This window comes from Lathamus discolor, chromosome 2 (genome assembly GCF_037157495.1).
Source record: "Lathamus discolor isolate bLatDis1 chromosome 2, bLatDis1.hap1, whole genome shotgun sequence".
Lineage (NCBI taxonomy): Eukaryota > Metazoa > Chordata > Aves > Psittaciformes > Psittacidae > Lathamus > Lathamus discolor.
Window position 1 is genome coordinate 97585109 of NC_088885.1, and position 21998 is coordinate 97607106.

A 21998-nucleotide genomic window follows, 5' to 3' on the forward strand; every position below is an offset into this window, starting at 1 on the left:
TCTCGTGTGGTGCTTTACTGGGTGTAAATGTCTAAGTAATTTAACAATTCTGACTGTTAAAATACCAGGCAAGGAAAGGAGAAGCTTTAATGATAATGGCTGTGCTTGGAATGAAAGGGCTGTGTTGGCCCGAGTCCCTGGCATTACCAAGGTCGTTATATTATCTATACAGTTGTGTTAGAAGCATACAAATATTGGAAACCCTTTAGAGTAGGGGTGGACTGGAATGCCATCTTAGCTTTGTCAGTCTTTGGTTAATCCCTGTATGTGTGTTAAGATTTGGTTGGTTTTGGTTTTTGTAATCTGGGTCCCTGCCTTCCTGGCAGACTTCCCTACCAACCACTGCATGTTTTCCTGTTGTTCTTTTTGTCTGGCTTGTGCCTTATTTATTGCATGTTATTTGAGTTCTGCTCAAGAAGGAATTACTATTGTGGGCTCTTCTGGTGTGCATAATACCAGAATATGGGCTTCTCTTAATGAATCTTCAGGCTGTTTGGCGAGATGAACATACAGAAACTGTAAACATGGAAAAAATAATCCAATATGATGTGCAATTTGGAGATGTAATTGGTTTTGTCCAGTACATTTACTACAAAGAGTGTAGGTCCATGGCTTGTGCCCCCCAAATTTATTGTCCTTAGAAGCAAGCTTGTCCTTTGGACAGGTGGACCACTGGGTTCATTTTTACTTCAGCAAGTTCACAGTTGAGGATTCCTTCTTCCTTTCAGCTAGATGCCACCTATTCAGTTACTGACTTAAGACTGACCTGGTCTGGTGCAGCTGGAGCAAAAGTGGATCCCAAGAGATCCTGCTGTACCAAGCCCCTGCAGCAACAGAACATGAGCTTCCTAGGGAGTGATTGAGGAGTGTTGCTAGGACCAACCACCACTGAGCTACAGCTAACTGAGCAGTGCAGAATTGGTAGCTAAAACAGTATTCCAAGATTTTGTTTCCAGGTGTACTTCTTTGTTGGTTTTGTGAATCTGCATTTTAGAGTGCACATTTGGTGCTTGAAAGCCAGCTCTTCTCCTGGTCCTTTCTCCATCTCGTGCCAAATCAAACGTTGTTGGCAGCAGAGTCATGCACCACCTTCCGCTTGGAGTATAAAGATGTGAGCGGGGTAGTTTTAAGGCTGCTACTCGTTATCTGCAGGGGGTGCTACAGAACAACTGGAGTTGTTCGGGTACCTGAGATTTTAGTTAATTCCTGCATGGTACCTACAAGTACTCATTTTGCTCCTGAGGTTCCTGTTTTATCTTGGGATTCTTATTTATAAATGCTGTTTGGTGGAAGAAGTCTAAACTGCTCTTTCTGGAGAGAGGTATGACCTGATTATATACCCAACAGTCCAGTGGCTAGTGCTTTTCACCTAAACAGTGAGAGATGAACAACTTCCCCTGCCATTTCTTTAATCCAGGTTTGCCTTTCTGAGTAAGGACTTGTTCCCAGAGCTGTGGCATCCCAGCACTAGACAATAAGATGTAATAGTTTTTATGACAGTTACACACTCAAGTGATTTCAACTGTGTATTTCTTGGGAGGTGAACTCAATTCTCCTGGGTTCTTGATGACCACTGACCTGGTTGTACAACTGGCAAGTGATTTTGCTATTTGCAGGCAGAAGGTTAACAGCTAAAGTCTAGGGCTGCTTCCCTGCCTAACAGGATGCTGAAATAGGGCTTGAGCTTTTCAGTACCTGATGATACCAGGAATTTGCCAAAACCCCAAGTGTTTTAAATTGAGCCCTTCAGTTCTGGTCAGCTGCATCAAAGGTTTTAACCATTTGGTGCTGAGCTAGCCATTCCTTTCAACATTTGTTAAGGCTTTCATGGGAAATTGTCAAAAATGTCTTATCCGTGGGTGGATGGAACAAACCCATTTTTAGTTGAATTTAAGGAGTCCAATTCTGAGCTAGCACATGTGCACGAGTTACGAGATGCATGCGACATTTTAGGAATTTGTGTTCTTTTCAGTCAATGTAAGTATTTCAATAGCTGAAGCATGTTTGGTAACTCAGTCTAGGATTCTTAGATCTTAGTAATGGAGGTATCTTAATAACATTTGTAAAGGATTAATCTTTTAGGTGCTTACAAGAAATAAACCCCGATGTTCTCAGTAACTGCTACCACCAGTCTCATACGCAGAAAGTTTTATTTGGGCTGAAAGAATCATGTATATCTTACATGTCTTCTAATGTACCTAGCACTTTAGCTGCTAGTTTGGTTACTCAGATACCCATGTTTCTTCACATACGTAAATAACCCACCAGTTTTTAAAAATCAGAGCTTATTTAAGTGTCTTGAGTCTCTAGTGTGTACACAATGTTTTGAGGTTGCTTCCTTACAGATGCAAGGAGGAAGAATAGTTTTTACGCTGGATGTTTCATACAATGAATGCACACCAAGCTCAGTTTGTATAAGCTGCATCAGGAATTCAGGTTTATGAATTCAGATTGTCTTGGCATTAGTCCAGTTGCGGGGGAGAAGGTGGAGTCCACGATGTCTCTGCTGTGGCTGCTGTCATTTCCACTGCACAAGGCTTTGGAGAGTACAGTAGGAAAGCAGACAAAGCTTTTGAAAATCATACAAAGAACCAACCACAGTTTCTGATGAACAATACTTCTTAATTTCTTCCTTTAAATGCAGAAGTGCCGTACCAAAGGAATGAACAGCCTTAGTATGAAATTGTTACAAGCTCATTAAATGTGTTTGCATACAAAGTCAAAGCATTTAAAGGAAAGTGCTTTTTGCCTGACAGGAGCAAATGAGCTGACTGACTTAGGTCAGGTTTTCCACTCCAGCTGATTTTGCAGATGTAGGCACTGTGGCTTTAACACATGCACTTCTGACAGTGTTTGTGATTACTTGTGAAAACTATTCTTGCACACGTTGCTTCCCTGAGCCTCAGACCCACTTCAGAGAGACACAGTGCTCTGACTGATGGCAATTGCAATCACATTTTAAAAGTAATACAGAAGAACTGTTCAGAAAAAGATATTTGTGCTGTAACTAACAGTTGCTTACAATGTCTCCAGGCTCAAAACCCCTTCATCTGTCATGAGGAGGCAGTTATTCCCAATGATGATATCGAAGTACTGGTTGTAAAAGGGAACTTCACCTGTAGCACGCTTACTTTGATAGTGTTCCCTCTGAGGGAAGACTTATCACTGAGCACTGATTTCAGTGTTCACCTAATAAAACCAGACTCAAGCAGAGCTTGGGATGAATTGAACAATCTAAAATCGTTAAAAAGCAGCTTCCCAACCTCAGTTTCTGTTCCCCAAACAGGAGCAGCAGTAGTGTGGGAACTGTGCTGAAGGATGGAGGTAGGACCATGTGCTGAACAGTAGACTGTGTCAATAAAACCATGTTAACACTTCCGTATTTAACAATGTAAAGTTCAGAAGCAAAAGGCTTCCTCAGCAGTAGAAGGAGGAGGATAAGCACAACAGGCACCCACCATAAAAACCTAGCAAAAGCACTATCACCATCTCACCCCACACAGGCTCCACAGGATGTTCCTAAAGGACAAGAAGCTGCTCTACAGTGTGGGTAGAAGCACAGGTTTTGGAACTGAAGGGGATACAAGAGGTGTGACTCAGACCCACCCAAGGATGGTTTACTTACTCTGGTTTACACAGCCATCCCCTGGGGCTAGCAGCTGACACTGGCACCACTTAAAGGGCCTCAATGCTGCTGCACTGGGCTGTGACCTAGTGCCTAATGCTGCCCTTGAGGGATAATGAAAACTACTGAGGGAGCAGGCCTGGCTGCAGCAGGCAGGAAAGCTATTTAGTTCTCTCACCACAGCACTATCACTGATGGGAGAAGCAAGAGCAACAAGTAAGCGCTGTGTAAGGTGCAGCTTCAGGCTCAGAATGCCAGAGCTCAGCTCTTCACCCTGTCTGGTGTTGAACAGCCATGGAAAATTATTATTCCCCAGCACGGTTGCTCCTTGGACTGATTAATTCTTAACTACACTTTAAACAAGATGAGTTTACAAATTAAAAGGTACCTGAAAAAGGAGAAAAGCTGCTTGTAATGCTGATGTGATTTGGCTGATGGAGGCAGATGTGGGATATACATAAGGTTTTTTCCACATTGCTCACCCACCATTTTCCCCTCTTCTTATGGCAGCTACTGCTTCCCTGTGCGTTACTGGAAGGCATAGGCAGTCATATCCTGTGGGTATACACAGGAGGAGTTTGGGAATCCAGATAAATGAAAGTAAATTTAAAGTACTCTGACCATGAAGGATAGATGGAGCTTATTTCCTTTTCTTTGGAGCACTGCAGTAAAAGTTCCAGCTTTTGGGTGGCTTTCACAGGAAAACATTAAGGTTTTCCAGATATCTCTTGTCTGCAAGACACTTTGTGCAAATTTGGCATGAAGCACCCATTGCCTATCACTACAGCTGTGCATAGAGCTCACCTAAGGATTTCCTAATGAAGAGTTAGCAATGTACTTTTCAAAGGACTGATGTTGCCACATCTGAAAAGAGAAATTCTGATGTTACTGTTTCACCCCCCCCAAGTAACAGTACTGTTGTCAAAATTCACGCTGCTCAGCCCTGTATTTAAAGCGTAAGGCTGCAAATCTGGCATTAGCGTGGCTACCACACTTCCATTCCTAGTGATGAAGCTGCATTTCAGCTGGACTTTTTGGCACTTTGGTGAGAAAGCTCTGGACAGCTGGAAGAGACCTGCTCCAGCATTTTTTGTTTTCTTCTCTGTATCAATTTTCCACCTGTGAAACCCAAAATCCCACCACCAACTGCAGCTGCAATTCCTGCCACTTTGAACCCTGCAAGGAGACCAATCGGACCCCCCACCACTCCACCAATGACTGCACCTGCCACAGGCAGAGCTGCCAGCTTGTATTTCGCAGCCTGTAAAGGGAGAGAAAAAAGAGACAAACACAAAAGAGTTAGAATTCTTGCCTGTGGTGATGTGTGTTTTCCCCTCATTGCTCTTGGCAATGACTTGAATGTTCAGTGATAAATAAACTTTACAAATTAGTATTTCAAAAGAGATGATCAACTGTCCCACATGTATTACAACATCCTAAAACCAAGTCAAATTGAGCTGTCTCGTGTATGTACACAGTTGTGAACAGGGCCCCTTTTACATGGATCTGGCTGATGATGCACATACTGCAACAGATTGTCCAGAGAAGTTGTGGCTGCTCCATCTCTGGCGATGTTCAAGGCCAGGCTGGACGAGGCTTTGAGCAACCTGAGCTAGTGGAAGGTGTCCTTGCCTGTGGCAGGGGGTTGGAACTGGATGAGCTTAAAGGTCCCTTCCAACCCAAAGCATTTTATGATTTATTTCCTGGTCTCCATCATTAAATCAAACGAGAAGCTGAGCAAATGCTCAGACTTTTCAGTAATATACCTGAATCTGGGTTTGTGGCTTATTTGCAACTATCACTGACATCTGCATAGAATGGGAGTAAAATTGCACATTATCATCAGCCTGTCATTTTACACTTGTTTGATTCTTATGAGCCAATCGCTGGCTGTGCTCATCTTTGCAGATAAACCAGAGTAGCATCAGAACAGCATAAAAAAAGCAAAAGAAAATTGTATTTGGTAGCCTGGATGTGATAGAAAATTACAAGAGAGATTGATTTCTTTTTTTTCCCCGCTATCTGTGGGTCATTTCTTCCTTATTTTCTTAATTGCTGGCTCCCTCAGCATTCAAGACGGCAGATCAATTGGGTTAATACCAAGGATTGCTGGGAGGCAGAGTACCATTGATTCACCAGCAGGAGCAGATCCCTACCTTCCTCAAGTTTTTGGTTCCCTCTTCAACATTCACAGCAGCACTGTTGACATGGTCTTCAATCCTGTCAATCTTCTCCTGCTGAGCCTAGATGCAAAGGAATTATGAGTGAGGGAACCTGCTGTGAAGCAGCAGTGAGCCAATACACACCATTTTAATGCCTGTAATCAGGGCCCCACAGCCGCTTTTCATCTGCTACACACCACAGCCGTGCAGCCTTCATGGTGGTTCATTAATAGCATCTGATGAACTGTGCTGAAACTACAAACTACTTCAAAAATATCTTAACTATTAAGTAATAATAGGGGGTGGGTATTATACAGTGTGTTGCTGCAGTTAGAGGGGGAAAAAGCCCCAAACATATGATTTCCAAATCTTGTCTGTGAATAGATGAGCTCACATTCCAAAAGGAAAAATAAAACCAAGTAGCCTTTTTGCCTCCTGCTGAGTTTCATGTACCAACTTCAACATACAGAGCTGCACAAAGAAATCGAAATACGCCTTTAAGTATGACAGTATAAAATGCTGACTTAACTTTACAAACTGAGTAGTGACAGTACTGAAAATACACTTGATGTTGCTCTGCACTGTACTGTCGGAGTTTAAAAACACATTCCCTTTCTCCAAATGCAGTCAAATTCCCCTGCAGTCTCCCCTCAGAGAACAGTGGAGCAGAAGATAAAGGGGGTTGTGGATTTGTTTGTTCTTACTTTAATCTCAGCAGTACCCAGGCTGTTCTGTGTCACAAAATAAAGAGATGGCTAATGTTCAGCTGAAAAGAGAAGGCATTCTGAACTCTTTTCCCTCTTTATAATACAGAAACTGGTATCTTCCTCTACAATCCAATCCACACACACCAGATGCTTGCTATTATATCGAATGACAGTAAGATGTAAAATCCAGAAAGTCTTGGGAACTGGAACTCCCCCGTTTTAGCTATAACTGCTAACATTTAGGCTACTGAGTAACAATTTCTGCAGCCCCTCTCCAGCCTAATGAATCTTAGGGGTGGGAGGTGTTTGTATACATGAAGCTGCACATACTCAGCAGAAAGGCTAAAAACCAGTTTATCCCAACTGACCCAACTGTCAGAAGATTAAAGAACTCCACTGGGAGATAAGAACTGTGGGTTTAAAATCCCCATGGCACAGGAAGAACTAAACATTGGGAAGGCAGTGTGGATGATGAAGACCTTTTGGGAGCTTTGTGAGAGCAAGAAAGGGCCTGATGAAGGTGAGGGGAACTCTAGAATTGTCTAGTACTGATTAAGAAGTACCTGAGAAACACCCACCCTGTGCAGTGACGACTGTCAGCACCATTACAATTAGAAATGGTAAAAACAAATGGGACCTGGGTACAAGTCTCCTGCTCAGCACTGTAGGGCTTCTGCAAAGGTTTAGCTTGTGTCCAAGGGCACTGGCCACAACATCAGTAGGTGCTCCGGTGACGACAGCTTAGGCACAATTACCAGCACTATTGCTGAAATGAAAGACTGTTGCCTCCTCATGAAACTATTTTGACAGAGCCTGAATCAACAGGAGGGCCACAAATAAAACTTCTAGCAACAATTCATTAATGTAGGGAAGGAGGAGCTGAGGGCTTAAAGTAATGCTTTTGAGCATTCCTCTTCTGTCGGCTCTTGAAAATCAAAAGAAAACATTTCACCCTAATGCTAGACAATTTGACGTCAACATTGATGTAAATACCTACAACACTGGAAAGTATCTAATGTACCAGCATGGAAACTATAGGTGTATCTAGCACAGTTCCCAAGTAGCAAAGATAGCACCTTTGTACAGACATCTTGGCACACTGAGGGGAAAACAGCCCTGCCTCTGCTGGCATTTTCCTGAAGATCTTAATAGTGACTAGGATGTTGTAGTGCTGAATACTGAACTGAATGAATTCAGCGATTTCAATTATTCTGCTATTCTGACACTTTAACCAAGTGATACCAGCTCAGTCTGAGTTCAGACTATGGGCACAAGTATTGCTCATCTGTTTTTAGTCCCATTAGGATTACCTATCCACTGTCCTTTTGTACAAGACTCCATCTAGGCTAGAATGCAGAATTAATACTTACGTTGACTAAGAGAGAGAAGTCAGTCACCAACTGGCTAAGCTCAATCAAGCCCTACAATTAAAAACACCCAAATGTTATTTTGCAATAAAAACAAGAGCATCAACGTGGCAGTACGGGAGTTCCAACATACCTCTTCTAAAGTTTCCCAGGACTCAGCTGCATTTTCTCGCTGAGGTATTTCAGGAAGGGGAGAGTAGATCTGGATTAAACTCTGGGAGCCGTCCTTCACTTCTGTGTTATGTAAAGTTTCTGAATGAGAAACATGAAGCTTATAAATAAATGCACTGAATCAGAACGCAGGTGATGTGCAAAGTTTCTCATTCTTAGTGTTTCTCAAGAATTAATTGATACTTAACCTAATTCAAGCCAAGTGACAGCCCTGAAAATGATCATATAGGGAAAAGTCTTACAGCAGTAGACACTTTCTGAAAAGGAAGTTATTGCTGAAGAAATGGATTAATTCCTATCAGCCCACTTTCACAATCAGTTCTGAGAATAACATTATAGTCCTGAATTTAAGGTCAGTTAATTTTGTATCGTTCAAGTTAAGAAAACTCAGCCTGGAACAAAAAGCTTTTCATTTACATACAACACACAAGAACTTCCGAACTGCACAGACAGTTACTCACTTTATGATTAGGATCCTACCAGTTCGATTTTCAGCCATTTGGGACTAAAAGAAGCTGGAGGAAAAAGCTTTCAAAGCACTGAAAACCAAGTAACACACTGCCCAGCATTCGGTGCTGGATCCAGCTAGGTGACAGTGCTGTGAGGATCACAGAATCACAGAATCCCAAGGGTTGGAAGGGACCTCAAAAGATCATCTAGTCCAACCCCCCTGCAAGAGCAGGGTAACCTACAGTACATCACACAGGAACTTGTCCAGGCGGGCCTTGAATATCTCCAGTGTAGGAGACTCCACAACCCCCCTGGGCGATGACAAACACTTGCAGCTCAGCAGTACAAAGGAGGTATTCTCAAATATCTTCCTTTCTAAATCACCTGGACTGAACGCAGAGGACATTAGGATGAAGTATGGTGTTAAAAAACGCAGAAAGAGAGAGAGCTAGGTGGCATGGGTGAGAGCAGATACAATGAACAGTCACACACATACCTTCTCCAGTTAAAGAGCCTGATCGCGAGCCACTATGGATATAATGGACGTGTGAGTGATTACAGAGAAGATATTAAGTGGTAATAAAGAATAACAACAGACAAGTTTGGCTTGTCATAGCAAGGATTTGGGAATAGCTTGAGAATGTGAAAGGCAGACTGGAGAATGTCTGTGTGTAAACACAGAACGTGTTAATTTAGACAACTTCAGTTTCTGAAGGAAAATGGCTGCTTTAGTAGGTCACTAATGTTTCCTTCCCTGGGAGAGCCGTATTACGAGAAAGCTTAACCTGGGGAAGACTGGTTAGATATGTCTAACAATACTAAAGTGTAAATACTGTACTAAAATCCTTAGAAACAGTCAATGTGCCAAGGTACTGTAATAATATTCTATAACTGTTACTACAACAGACACGTACAATGGAAACCAAATAAAAATAATATTTATTTAAAAAACAGTAATAATGCATGCTTATTCATGGAATTAATTTAAGATAAAATAAAAATGACACATTTTCATAACCATTTGTCTATTTCTGAACATTTTTATCCCAGTACCTCAAAATACATTAAGGACCTAATCTTTCCACTCTCAAATCAATACAAGTCTAACACCAATGAAGCTGATGTTCAGCTGTAGCTACTAAGTCAGCAGAGTAGCAGGATAACAGCAATGGAATAAGTGATTTGGGGTTTTATTTCTGGCTTGTTTTTCTTCCTAATTATTTCTACCGCTTTTCCTTTAAGAATCCAGACATGGAAGGCCCTTCACCTCCTAGAATCATCACCTGTTCTTCCACAACATGTTTTTGATTTATAACGTCAGATTAATTAATGTTATAGACTCAGTTTTAAAAGGTTGCTTTTCCCTTTTCAGCAGAACAATTCACAGATCCAAATGTGTCCATTTTTGGAGAAACCAATTCTGCTAAATGTTCTGACGCTTAACATGGGTTTTGAGTATTTTATTCCATTTAAATCCTTCACAATCCTATTTCAAAATCAAGTTTCTTCTGCCAAGAAAAACGCACTCTTCCCTAATCACTCACGTGCATGCTAAGTTGCTTGAAATTAAAATATTCACAATACAAAAGCAGGAAAAAAGCTCATTAAGCAAAATGGGCTCTTCACAAATTGTGTTCCCTACTGCGGTGTGTCTTTAACAATCTTTGTTGACCTACTGTAGAGAAGCACATACTCCGAAGTACATAACTGATGCTGAAGTTTTGCATGACACACATTCAAGAGAACTGAAAACTCTTAAGTAGGTTTACACTTACCATTTCCTAATAACTAAAAATTAGTGGGGGAAAAAATCTTTACTCACTTCAAAATACTAAGGTAAAGAACAGGAAGGGTAAGAGACGGTGAAGTCACACTTGGGCTGAAAGCATGAGTAAGAAATTTATATTCACAAGTTCACATCTTATCAGGTCTAACCAATTTTAATAGAACTAGAGAATGGAAGTGGCTCCAACAGTTCACTTACAGCATCTCCCCAGAAATGCAGTAATACAAAACACCTCTGCAGATTTCATAGAGCAGCTTCACACCTCATTACACTCAAGATAAAAATCTAAAAGCTCTGGAAGATTCAATATGTTGCTTTAAAGATTTTAGTAATTTTAAGAGTCGAGTCTCACCTTTTGTTAATATTTGTTTAAAATGCAATTAAATTCCATTTCTATTGGACCTCAGCCGAGGGTGGTGAAGCGGGGAAGGGACTACATCATATCACTGACATGCCTTCTAAATGGGCGATTTGAATTTGTAAACTCCTTCCTTCTCTACCAGGTGGGAAGCAACATGCTACAAAGAATGGGCACGCTGAAGCTCCTCTGATTAAGATCAGCAGCCAAGATTTGCTTTCAGGACTGCAGCCTCAAAGCACAAAAGAATAGGCAATATATAGCATCTGTGTTAGCAATTCAACAGAGCTGCTTTCATGGGCTGGCAAACTTGAAGAAAAAATACCTGTTTCATTGCATTTACTTGTCTGGCTGTCTGTGTATTCCACTTTAAATGGGGTGAATAATTTCCATATTCTTGAGCAGACTTACAGGAGCATGTCATTCCGGTAATATTTTTCTGTTCTTCTCATCCCAATCTTTCTGATCAATTTCTTGTCTTTCAGAAGTACTGTCAAGTTCAATGTCCTCCATACATTAATGGTGTTTCAGATTAAAAAAGCAGTCCTGTCCTTTGAAATTACACTCTAGTTCCCATTTACCACCTACGTAACTATTAGAAAAGCAGTAAGCCGGGACAAGGCTTTTCCAATGAAATACTGGAATGTACTGAGAACAACTGCAGAATGTTACCAAAATAAGAGGTATTTTAAATTTAGTTCTCATCGTAACAGAGAAGAGCTCACAAAGAGCCTGAAAGCAATGACTAATACTGATGAAGGGGGCCACTGAATACCTGGTATTCAGTCCATAAACATCTAAAACTTGGAGTACAAGACTGAGAACAATGAGCTCCCCTCAGATGAACTATCTACAGATTTGTCAAATTAGATGGTCTTCAAAAGTCCCTTCCAATCCAAACCATTCTATGGCTCTTTATTTGATGTATCTTGACCTCTTAAGTCTTTCTGATGCTACTGCACATGAAAAGCAAGCACTTGAAAGCAAGCCCAGTTCTCAGATCTACTTTTCTCCCTGTTTGACCGTTAGACTCACTAGCTTGCTAATCACGCTTGAAAGAGTTCTTGTAGTTCCTTATGTAGCAACAGGAAAGGTCACGAAATCAAATTTGATGGCAGGTTCTTCTCCAATGTCATGGACTGTAAATACTCTTTTGATGTTAAGACACATGAAATTTTCCAACAAATTTAAACAACACTGCTACTGCAGCAATCAAACTAACTACTGTTATGTGGAAGGATTTAATCCTGTGGCATCAACTTTCTCACAGCTCATTAGCAGAGAACACTGGCCAATACCACAGCATAGCAAGGGCTTCCCCTGAAGACAGAATGGTAGAACAAGGAATGAAGGACATTTTGTACAGAAAGGAGGGAAGAACAGCAAACATGTTGACCTGTAGCATTTTATAGCATGTCTCCAAGACCTTTTATTTAAATGGATTAATACTGTTTTCTGCTTTTCTGTCAGCTGCCAAGTTAAAATGCTACAGGAAGAGACCTCTTTTCCACATATTTCAGCAGTGGCATATTATACTGTCTGACATATATAAAGTGTTTTCTTCTTGATGTTGCAAGCACTAATTCAGTGAAAATGGCCTAAATGATTATTCACACATGATTTAAGTGTGATCAACTATTCTGCTACCTATGAACAGTCTTCTATTTCAAGATCCAAGGCTACAGGATCTTTGTCATAGAAGGCAATTCTCCACTTATCAAAACTCAGTCACAGGTCTTGAGAAAAGTGAGGTGTAAGGAAAGAAATCTACTTTTTGGTTAACTATTATTCAACTGAAATCTCATTTGTTTACTTCATTTATATCTGGTCAAATAAAAGGCAGACTGGATTCAACAATATATATATAATAGATAAAGAAATCGAATTCTCCTACCTCCTCCTACAGTTACAGATCTGGTTAAAGAAGCATCCTCCTGTCCTTCAAGTTGCCTTTTAAGTTCTTCTGCAGATTGAGAATGGAGCTGCAGGAAGTCTTTTATGGCAAGTGAAGCTTCCTCTTTAACGGGATTTATCATTCTCTGCAACACCAGGATGTCTTCCTTCCGAACTCGCAAACAGAGTTTCTCCATTTCTCTCATATTGGAGCGGAGTTGCTGTAACCATTTTAAAGAGTTATTTTGCAGCTTACTATTTAAGAGAACCAGACACTTTCAGTGGTTAGGAAGCAACCACCAGTTCGGTATGTTTAAATATTCATTTAAAGTGCTAAGTTTTAATAAACTAAGACAAAAAAAACCCTCAAGTCCCAGGTTTTAAGCAACCTCTATGTTCTAGGTCACCTCTCCTCTACATCCCTTTTCTTTTCCAGACTGCATTGTTTTGATTGCAGCTCATTTGCCTGTCAAAGATGTCCCCAAATGCTGCAAAAGCCCATGCCTCTGATAACATAGTGAATCCTCTCCTTGAATCCATCCTGGGTCTTCCAGGCTCTGTTATCTTGTGTCCCCATGCTATTCCCTGGTCTTTTTATGATGCTCTTGCAAAACAGTCACTACAAAAGACACAGTGCTCTGCAGAGAAGGGGACTGCCCTCACTTAAGGTAGCCCTACCTAAAGATGATCCCTTCCAAGTAAATGATCCTCCTCTTTCTCACTCCTCCTAAGGCAGGTGACAGTCCTGTAGCCAACAGTGATAGTGAGCGAGACAGCGATTTAGTCACCTCAACCAGAGTTCAACACTGTCCACAAGGGAAGGCATCTGCACTTCCAAGCACTTCTCACTTGGATGTGCCATTACCTCATAACCGGTCACTAAGACTGTTGTATTTTTAGTATTTGCTGATGCTTGTGAGTTCTCTCAGTTCTCTATGTATAACAAAACATAAATGGGGACGGCAGCCCCTAAACAGTGCAGTGAGGCATCACTGGGACATGCTGTTGCGTCTTTTTGGACTACTTCAGTAAGAGAAACTAAGCTACCTTCCCCAGAAGAATAAAAGCCAAAGATCAAGAAACAGATGTTACCTATTATCCTCTCTGGCAAACTAATTTATCCACAGATAAAGACACTAAGACAACTTCAGGGACAGGGGAAAAAGATTACCTTTCCCCCCAATATTTATATTTTTTTCCAGAAGAAAGTCAAATGTATTTGATTGGAATGTCAAATATAATAAACCAGAAAGATTTCTTTAGTTACAAGAGTTTGGAGAAGATACAAACTATTTACAACTAGCAAGAAGAGTCTGTGTGCAGGCATCTCCTGTGAGACAAATTTCTGTCTACAGCAAAAATAAAGAGTTGTTTTTATTGCCTAGGCTTTTAAAAATCTAAAAATGAACACAACTTCTCTTTTTCTACAAACAAAGAAATTTACTGTTTAAATTATACCACTTAGCGTTTTAGGACAGAGATTTCATCTTACTATAAAGACTGTAATAAAAATAATATTAATTGCATTACATTATGAGGTGATATAATAAATTATATTACTTCTTGCACTGTTTACCAGTTGGTTTGAGTATTCTTCTCACAAAAGAACAAGAGAATGGATTGACATCAGTGAGTGGCTGGAAAAAGAAAGGTTTTCTTCAATAATACAAACCAGGTACAGGTAATGCCTTAGAATGGCAACAATGCTTACCTGGAAAAGCAAGAACGGTATACACTAGAATTATTTTTTTAATGGGTATGAAAAAGATAGTAGAAATATAAGTAGAGAAAAAGAAAATTAATTCCATAACAAATTGAGATAACACTGCATGATACATATTTGGCAATCAAAGAAAGAACTACTGATTTGTAAAATTCATTTGTCAAATTACTAAGAGTATATTCTGTTGTATGCTATGTACTACTCGCCATTTCTCAAATCTTTGTTCACGAAGTCAAGCCATGATGACTACTCGCCATTCTAGGCTGCACTATTTAAGTCCCTGATTAACAATAAAGAAAAGAGGGAGATACAAAAAATAAGATATGAGCTGGACTAGAAACATGGTATCCAATACCTTTCCTCATACATTTCTCATATTAATGTACTCTGCTCTTCTTGTATCTTCCTCCCATGGTCTGCCCAAAAGTACTGATAAAAGGAGAATGCCATCTCTGTTGTAGCCCACCACATGCCAACATTCTCAGTTTATAAAATCTTGGAGTTTCATTTAAAAGACAAAACAGGACTATCTAGACACAACATTTCATTATCTACTTTGTGAGAATTATAAGCAGGGGACTGAGTGAAGCTGATCCTGCTGTTTTGTTTCAGGAAACAGAATTATTATTATTATTCTGTCTTTAGCCATAATGGGAATGAAAAAAGATACACCAAACAAAACCATGTTGTGAACCAGTAACAATAGTGAGTTTGGGATGAGTTAATAATGCTTCAAAGCAGCTTCTTCAAATAAAAAGGAAAATCTCGTAGCTGAAATTGAGTTAAAATGTAGCTCTACTAGGGATCTGCACCACTGCAGCTGCAGCAATTACCAGTGTAGCCAACGCACGAGTATAACAAAGACTGTTACTGTGCAGTGACCAACACAGGCACCAACTTGCTGCTGGAGATTGCAAAAACCCTGAGCAAAAGCTTCAAAAGATACGAACTACTCACCCTAGGAATGGCTCAATCTGATCCTCACTTTCACTGTTCATTGTTAGCTTGCTGATCAGAGAGAAGTACTTGTGAGAAAGACAATGGAGAAATCAGATGAGATCTGATGAGATAATATATTGGGAGTTGGACTAGACGACCTTTGAAGGTCCTTTCCAACCCAAACTATTCTATGATTCTATAATGGCCTATCTGGTGAAATGTAATTTTAGTACCTCTTCTTTTGTGGTTTTAGCAAGAGAACTCTTGTTCCGTTTACTGTCAATGAAAAAGAAGCTAAATGGATTCAACCTATCAAGAAAGCTAAGCCCTGCTGCAAGGAGACACATCATAGGAGCTCACCAGGGTGTAACATGATAAATGTTATGGATATGCAAATGACTGTGACTTCATTTCACAATCATTTTAATGGGACAGAGTTTAATTTCTGGGTAGAGCATAAAAGTATATCACCTTCTTCCCAACTGTTTCCACTTCTAAAATCAAGCTGACTTAGTGAGGAAGGTAACACAAAATTCTGTTTTCACTTAGGGGAATTCCTGAGATTCAAACTCACTAAATTCAGCCCAAAAGACACAATTTTTTTCTTTATAATATTTACAGTTTTCATGTGTTAACTTCCAAGACCACGTAACAGTCTTTGTTTCAAATGGCTTTCTCACAAAAACTGTGCTAAAATAAAGCTGACCAAAACCCTGGGAGATCATTCCTTCAAAGCATGATCTGCCATCTCTATCTTATTTCTGACAGTTGTTTATCTAATCTGGTCTTAAAAGGCTAACTGAATCATGGTGATCATGCCATCACACTCAATTTCTGCCACTATAATTCTCTTTTTCTTTCTTCTTGGTTTATTACCATTTTCCAATAGTTTTCACTTTGAACTCTTTATGATGAAATAATACATAGATGACACAGGATCTGTCAAATCCAACAAATCAGTCCCTTTCTCACTCCTGTCTTCTGTGTGTTAATCACTATCAACTCTCCCTCCACTGTTTTACATGAAGATGTAAATAGCACCTTCAAAGAAACCCACCACCTTAAACCCTCTCAAACATAAATATGATTTTTAAGGAAGTATTGAAGTAGCTTAGCTGTGCAAATATAATGGTGCCTTCATTTACCTTCTCTAGACTTTGTTCAAAGTAATGTAATAAAGGATACATGTTACAAATTTCTCGGCATAGGTCAAACAAACTCTTGAGTTTAAAGATATATTTACCCTACAGATGGCCACAGGCTGCAATAGTGAGCTGATTTTACATGACACTTCACTGATACCATAAACAATCTCCTGCAGCAATAAACTCATCTACCCTGCTTCTCATGCTCTCTCAGTATATTTGCATAGGAATCCAGAAAGATACCTAATTTGAAGACTGCATAACTTTAAAGATGGTACAGAAGGCACGAGCCATACAACTAAGCTTTGAAGATTAATGCAAACGAAAGCTGCCTGAAAACCATCTTCTACTTGTAAACCATTTTCAGCTGAAATGGAAACTGTAAAAGTGAAAAAGATAAAAAATAATTACCATTTTTCAAGGAACTTTGCCGGACGGAGCAACAGCTCCCATATGAAGACAGGCTGAGGAAGTTGGGGCTGTTCAGCCTGAAGAAGAGAAGGCTGCGTGGAGACCTCATAGCAGCCTTCCAGTATCTGAAGGGGGCCTATAGGGATGCTGGGGAGGGACTCTTCGTCAGGGACTGTAGTGACAGGACAAGGGGTAACGGGTTAAAACTTAAACAGGGGAAGTTTAGATTGGATATAAGGAGGAAATTCTTTCCTGTTAGGGTGGTGAGACACTGGAATCGGTTGCCCAGGGAGGCTGTGAGTGCTCCATCCCTGGCAGTGTTCAAGGCCAGGTTGGACAGAGCCTTGGGTGAGATGGTTTAGTGTGAGGTGTCCCTGCCCATGGCAGGGGGGCTGGAACTAGATGATCTTGAGGTCCTTTCCAACCCTAGCTATTCTATGCTTCTATGATTCTATGATAACAGAGTGGAGAGACTGTCTGCCTGCATATGTTTTGCAGAGCAGTCTACTTTTGTGGCCTGAACGTAGACTAAAGCCATATCATTCATCCACACTATTCTTTTTTTTGTTCAATGCCCTATATCCTCTCTAGTAACTGCAGCACTTTTCTTCCTCTCAGGGAAGATCAGGGCAGACCTTAGATGTTACAACAAAATCCTGCCATTTCATTGAAATGTGCTTAAATCTTGCAGTAATTAACTAATTGTATGGTACAGTCAGCATCTATGTGGGCAAAGCCTAGAAAAATTGCATATTTATTCAGGCCCTAACATTTTAAGGAGACTATGGACCATCCCTAAAAATGAGACTCTACAAGAGCACATTTGTGAAAACTAATACATGGCATACAAAACAATTTTCTCAGTATTTCTGAAAGGGTCTCATCATGCCCTATGCAAAGATTTCCCTGGCTTCTTCTCTTTCCTTTTTAGCAGTCTTTAATGTGGGTCCAGTCACTATAAAAAAGTGGTATACATTTATGCTCATCTATACTTCTATCGTCATTTTGACCATCATCAAAAGTACAAAAGAAGTAATTATTCTGGGTAAACTGAAAATTCAGAAAAAGGGCTAATTATGTGCACATGGATTAAATGTAGAGTGGCTGCGCATATATTTGTCTAAAACCTGTGGTGGATGCCTTGGGTCAATATTGACTTAGGGATTCCTAATGTATTTTTACAACATCTAATTTTGAGAGCAAAGTGTGTGCTGCAGAGAACATTTGGTATCACAATAATTAATCTGATTTCTTAGCAAACAAACAGATCACAAGTCCATTGGTAAACATTTAAACAGCTTACAGCAAACACATTCTACATGTCATATAATTTATTATCAAGTACTCCAGACTCCTAACTATTTAATTAAAACAAAGAGCTAATCTACTCTTCTTCCATAGACCCAGATTCTTATTCTGATCTCTGGGTATCAGAATGTGAACCACTTTAAGGCATAACTTGTATCCAGATCGAAAAGCAATAAGCGTTAAGAAAATATAAGAAAATTTATTTGGGCTGAAAGTGAAAATGGCAGGCTTGAGGTTCAAGACAAATAGAAATGTTTCTAGAGACAAATATGAGGTTTTATTACTAAAGCACTTAATATTTTAAAACATCATCTTCGGCATGACTACTTTTTCCTCTAATTATTGATAAGATTTTTTTCTTGCTAAACAAATGATTCTGGTAATAAAGAGTTCCAAGAGAAGCATTTTGCACCACTCAGATGTGAAAATAGATTAGAGCACAGACATAAGCATTTGTAAGCAAACACATGCTTACAACACCATGCCTGTTCGAATGCCATTGTTTTAGCAGGGCTTCCACCTTTGGAAGACTCTTCCTATATTAAGAATAAAATTATATTCAAATTTCAAAGATACTTGATGAAAAAACAAAAACGCCCAAACATTCAAACTTCCAATAACAGAAATATCAAGTGGATTTCTTACATAACTTCCTAACACCTAAACTAACAAAGCCCATTAGCACCTTCCATTCCTAAAAAAAAAAGACACCAAACTCCAGTTCTGCCTCCTGTCTAATACCGTTGCTCAATCAGGATTAAGTTCTTCCTGAGGCTTGGGTTGGGTTTTTTTTATTTTCAGGCTGGTCTAATTTCCCCCAGGAGTTAGTAAGGCATTGCAGCAAACACGGCAACTTACAGTATCAGAATTATGAAATACAGATGCAGTCACTAAAGGTTTGTTCTAGTAACAAAGTCATGTCCCTCCTCCGAACAACACCTATGAAAACAACAAAAAATGCCTCTCCCGCAGTCCCCAGACTTTTGCCAGTACCGCATGTTATAACCTGTCTTGCTATATCTGCTATATAATCACAGCTGCTATATCTGCATCAGCAAACTTTACAGTACAGATGTGGTCTTTGCAGGGTTTTCTATTGATAATCTTCTTCAGCTGTGTGCCATTCAGCAGTGTGAAGGTTGATGCCTGGCATTAGCTGTTGCATTGTTTTCATCAACACCTGCACTTTTTGTAAGATTCCCAGTATGCTCTGTTATGGGTGACTATGCATGAAGTCACTGGGATGATGCCATGTTGACAAATGCATCTGGTATTTCCTCCTTTGATGATACTATGCATCTAAGAGATTTGCACACCAAAGCAGTAGCCCAGATGTTACGTGACTGGTCTAAAACTATGCTTTAAAATTAACAGCATTCCTTATTGCAGTTCCTGTCTTCTAATTTAGTAATGTAAGAGGACAGTTTCAAAAGACCAGTCTCCAAACTTCAGTTTATTCAAGAATCCTGAAACATTTCTGACTGTATTTGCCTGAAAGGACATGATGAGGAAATCCCTACCTTTTAAGTGAACTAAAGCAACACCATATACTTGTCAAATCTAGCTGTCAAATATATGTCTCTCTGAAGATCCATCCCTGAGGCAACCAGTACCATCTATGTGATTTAATTCTGTTAATCTCACAAGTAATTTTAATACCCTTACCTGAACTGTTCGTCCTGCGTTAATGTGTTCTTCGTGCAATCTGTCCCAGAGCCTGCATCTCTGATACTAAAGTAAAGGAAAAACACTCCATATAATAGTTATGTTTACCAACCGGCTATGCAGGAAAAAGGTACCTTTAATAAATAATCACTTTAATTTTCCAAGATTGACATTAAAGAAGCTGAATCATAGGCATTTCCACTGCAAAATTAGAGAGGTAAATGGCAATGTATGTTGTGGATAATTTTGTACAATGTATTTTACTGAATTGCAAACAACCAGGGTTTCAGCATCAGCTTTTAACAACAGAGACATATTGCAGCATCCGGATACTCCTGTGGGATAAATCACTTGGTGGTCAGTAAAACAAAGGGCAGAAGGTGGCAGAAGGAATGGAATAGCGGATAAGCAGCACAACAAGGTTTCTGATATTATTTATGACGAAAATGGTATTCATTACGCAACACTACTGTCTATATTTACACTTAACCATTCCTATATAGGTATAAACAAAGTTAGGAGAACCATCAAGCCAGATGTGGCACCTGCATGAGGCTCTACTACAGCTACCCAGACAGCACTTTCCATGGGCCAGAGACCAGAGTAATTGCTCCATTAGCAGAAAGCAGGTTTTGCAAAAAACCTGCTTATCATTAGAAATAAATCTTTCCATCATCAAAATAAACCAATCCATTCTATTGCCAGTTGATATAAATAACAGAGACATTATAGTGAAAAAGTATAGTAAAATACTGTAAGTAGAAGCCATGATTCCTGAATATGTGCTTAAACCATTAAAGATTGCGTTTACTATTCTAGAAATTATTAGAACATCCTTATGAATTACTTAAATAACAAGACAAAAAAGTTAGCATGATCTGTAAGGTATTTTTACATAAAGTTTAAGTCCTCATCCTCTTAAAATGCTTTGTTGCCAACAAAATACTTTACCTACAGCCTACATTTTTCCTTAATTCTGTTCATCATTTAGAGGCCACTGCAATAAGGATCACAAGTTACTCAGGTTTCTAAAAGACAATGGGAAATCTCAAGTTACTTCTTATTTTCAGAGAAAAAAAAGTCCTTTTATGTTTGGATTTTGTTGTGCTATGGAAGTTTTACTGTTCAATGAAGTCTCATCCAGGTGATTTTTCTACAAAACTATCAGATTCTGCATAAATTATTATGCCATTAAAATTACTGCTATTGTTCTTTAAAATAAAATGGACAAAAATATCTGTACCAGCATTAGATCTTCTAATTCTGTAATCCCTGAAAGTTTACTGAAACAGGAATTTCTGAGTTTGGAATAGAAGAGGTTTGAGGGAAAACTACCTTTTCAATTTCAACTGACTAATATATTGTCCACATACCGAGTAATAAAGAAACCTGTTTTCCAGTTAAGAACAAGAAGAATTCCTCGGGAAACCTTTACTGCTATTTATAATTTCCACTAGAAATGCTCAGCACATTTATGTACTTTATATATTTAGAAGTTTTACTACTTTGCTTAAAAATTCCTAGTATGCTAGTGATGACCTCAGAGAATCCCATGACTTAAAACACCCAGAGCACTGACATATATGCGGCCAGAGAATTCCTCCTTGTTGACTTTTGTCATCCAGCATAGAGTAGGCCATACTTCTATGCAGTGCTCACCCTGTAGGACTTGGATAGCAAACCTTGAGAAGAGATGGTATTGGCATTATTTATCATTAACAAGTACATGTAAAACTAAGGGAAGTCCATGAAGTAAAATCACCTATGGAATCTGAACCTGTTAGAGCAGGTCCAGAGAATGGCCACAAAAATGATCAGAGGCTGGAACACCTCTCCTGTCAAGAAAAGGGGTTGTTCAGCCTGGAGAAGAGAAGGCTCTGGGGAGACCTGAAAAATGGATGACCCAGGGAATTACAGACCAGTCAGTCTCACCTACGTGCCTGGCAAAATCTTGGAGCACATTCTCCTGGAAGGCATGCTAAGGCACATGAAAAACAACAAGGTGCTTGGTGACAGCCAGCAAGGCTTCACTAAGGGGAAATCCTGCCTGACCAATTTGGTGGCCTTCTATGATGGGGCTGCGGAACTGATGGACAAAGGTAGAGCAGTTGATGTCATCTACCTGGACTTGAGCAAAGCGTTCGACACTGTCCCACACGACATCCTTGTCTCTAAATTGGAAAGACATCAATTTGATAGGTGGACCACTCGGTGGATAAAGAACTGGCTGGATGGCCGCATACAAAGAGTTGTGGTCAATGGCTCAATGTCCGGCTGGAGACCAGTAA

General features: G+C 39.7%; 1 protein-coding gene across 2 annotated transcripts in view; it reads right to left on the bottom strand.

Annotated features, from left to right (window-relative positions):
• Positions 1-2131: 2131 nt before the first annotated feature.
• Positions 2132-21998, bottom strand: part of STX17 (syntaxin 17) — a 35930-nt gene continuing 16063 nt past the window's right edge. For both annotated transcript variants that reach the window (XM_065667837.1, XM_065667838.1), the window contains exons 4-9: positions 19711-19776; positions 12521-12740; positions 7995-8113; positions 7865-7915; positions 5782-5868; positions 2132-4886 (exon numbers count right to left, since the gene is read on the bottom strand). In XM_065667837.1, coding sequence (XP_065523909.1) covers positions 4647-4886; positions 5782-5868; positions 7865-7915; positions 7995-8113; positions 12521-12740; positions 19711-19776 — 783 coding nt within the window. In that variant the 3' untranslated portion in view covers positions 2132-4646. The remainder of the gene's footprint in view (positions 4887-5781; positions 5869-7864; positions 7916-7994; positions 8114-12520; positions 12741-19710; positions 19777-21998) is intronic.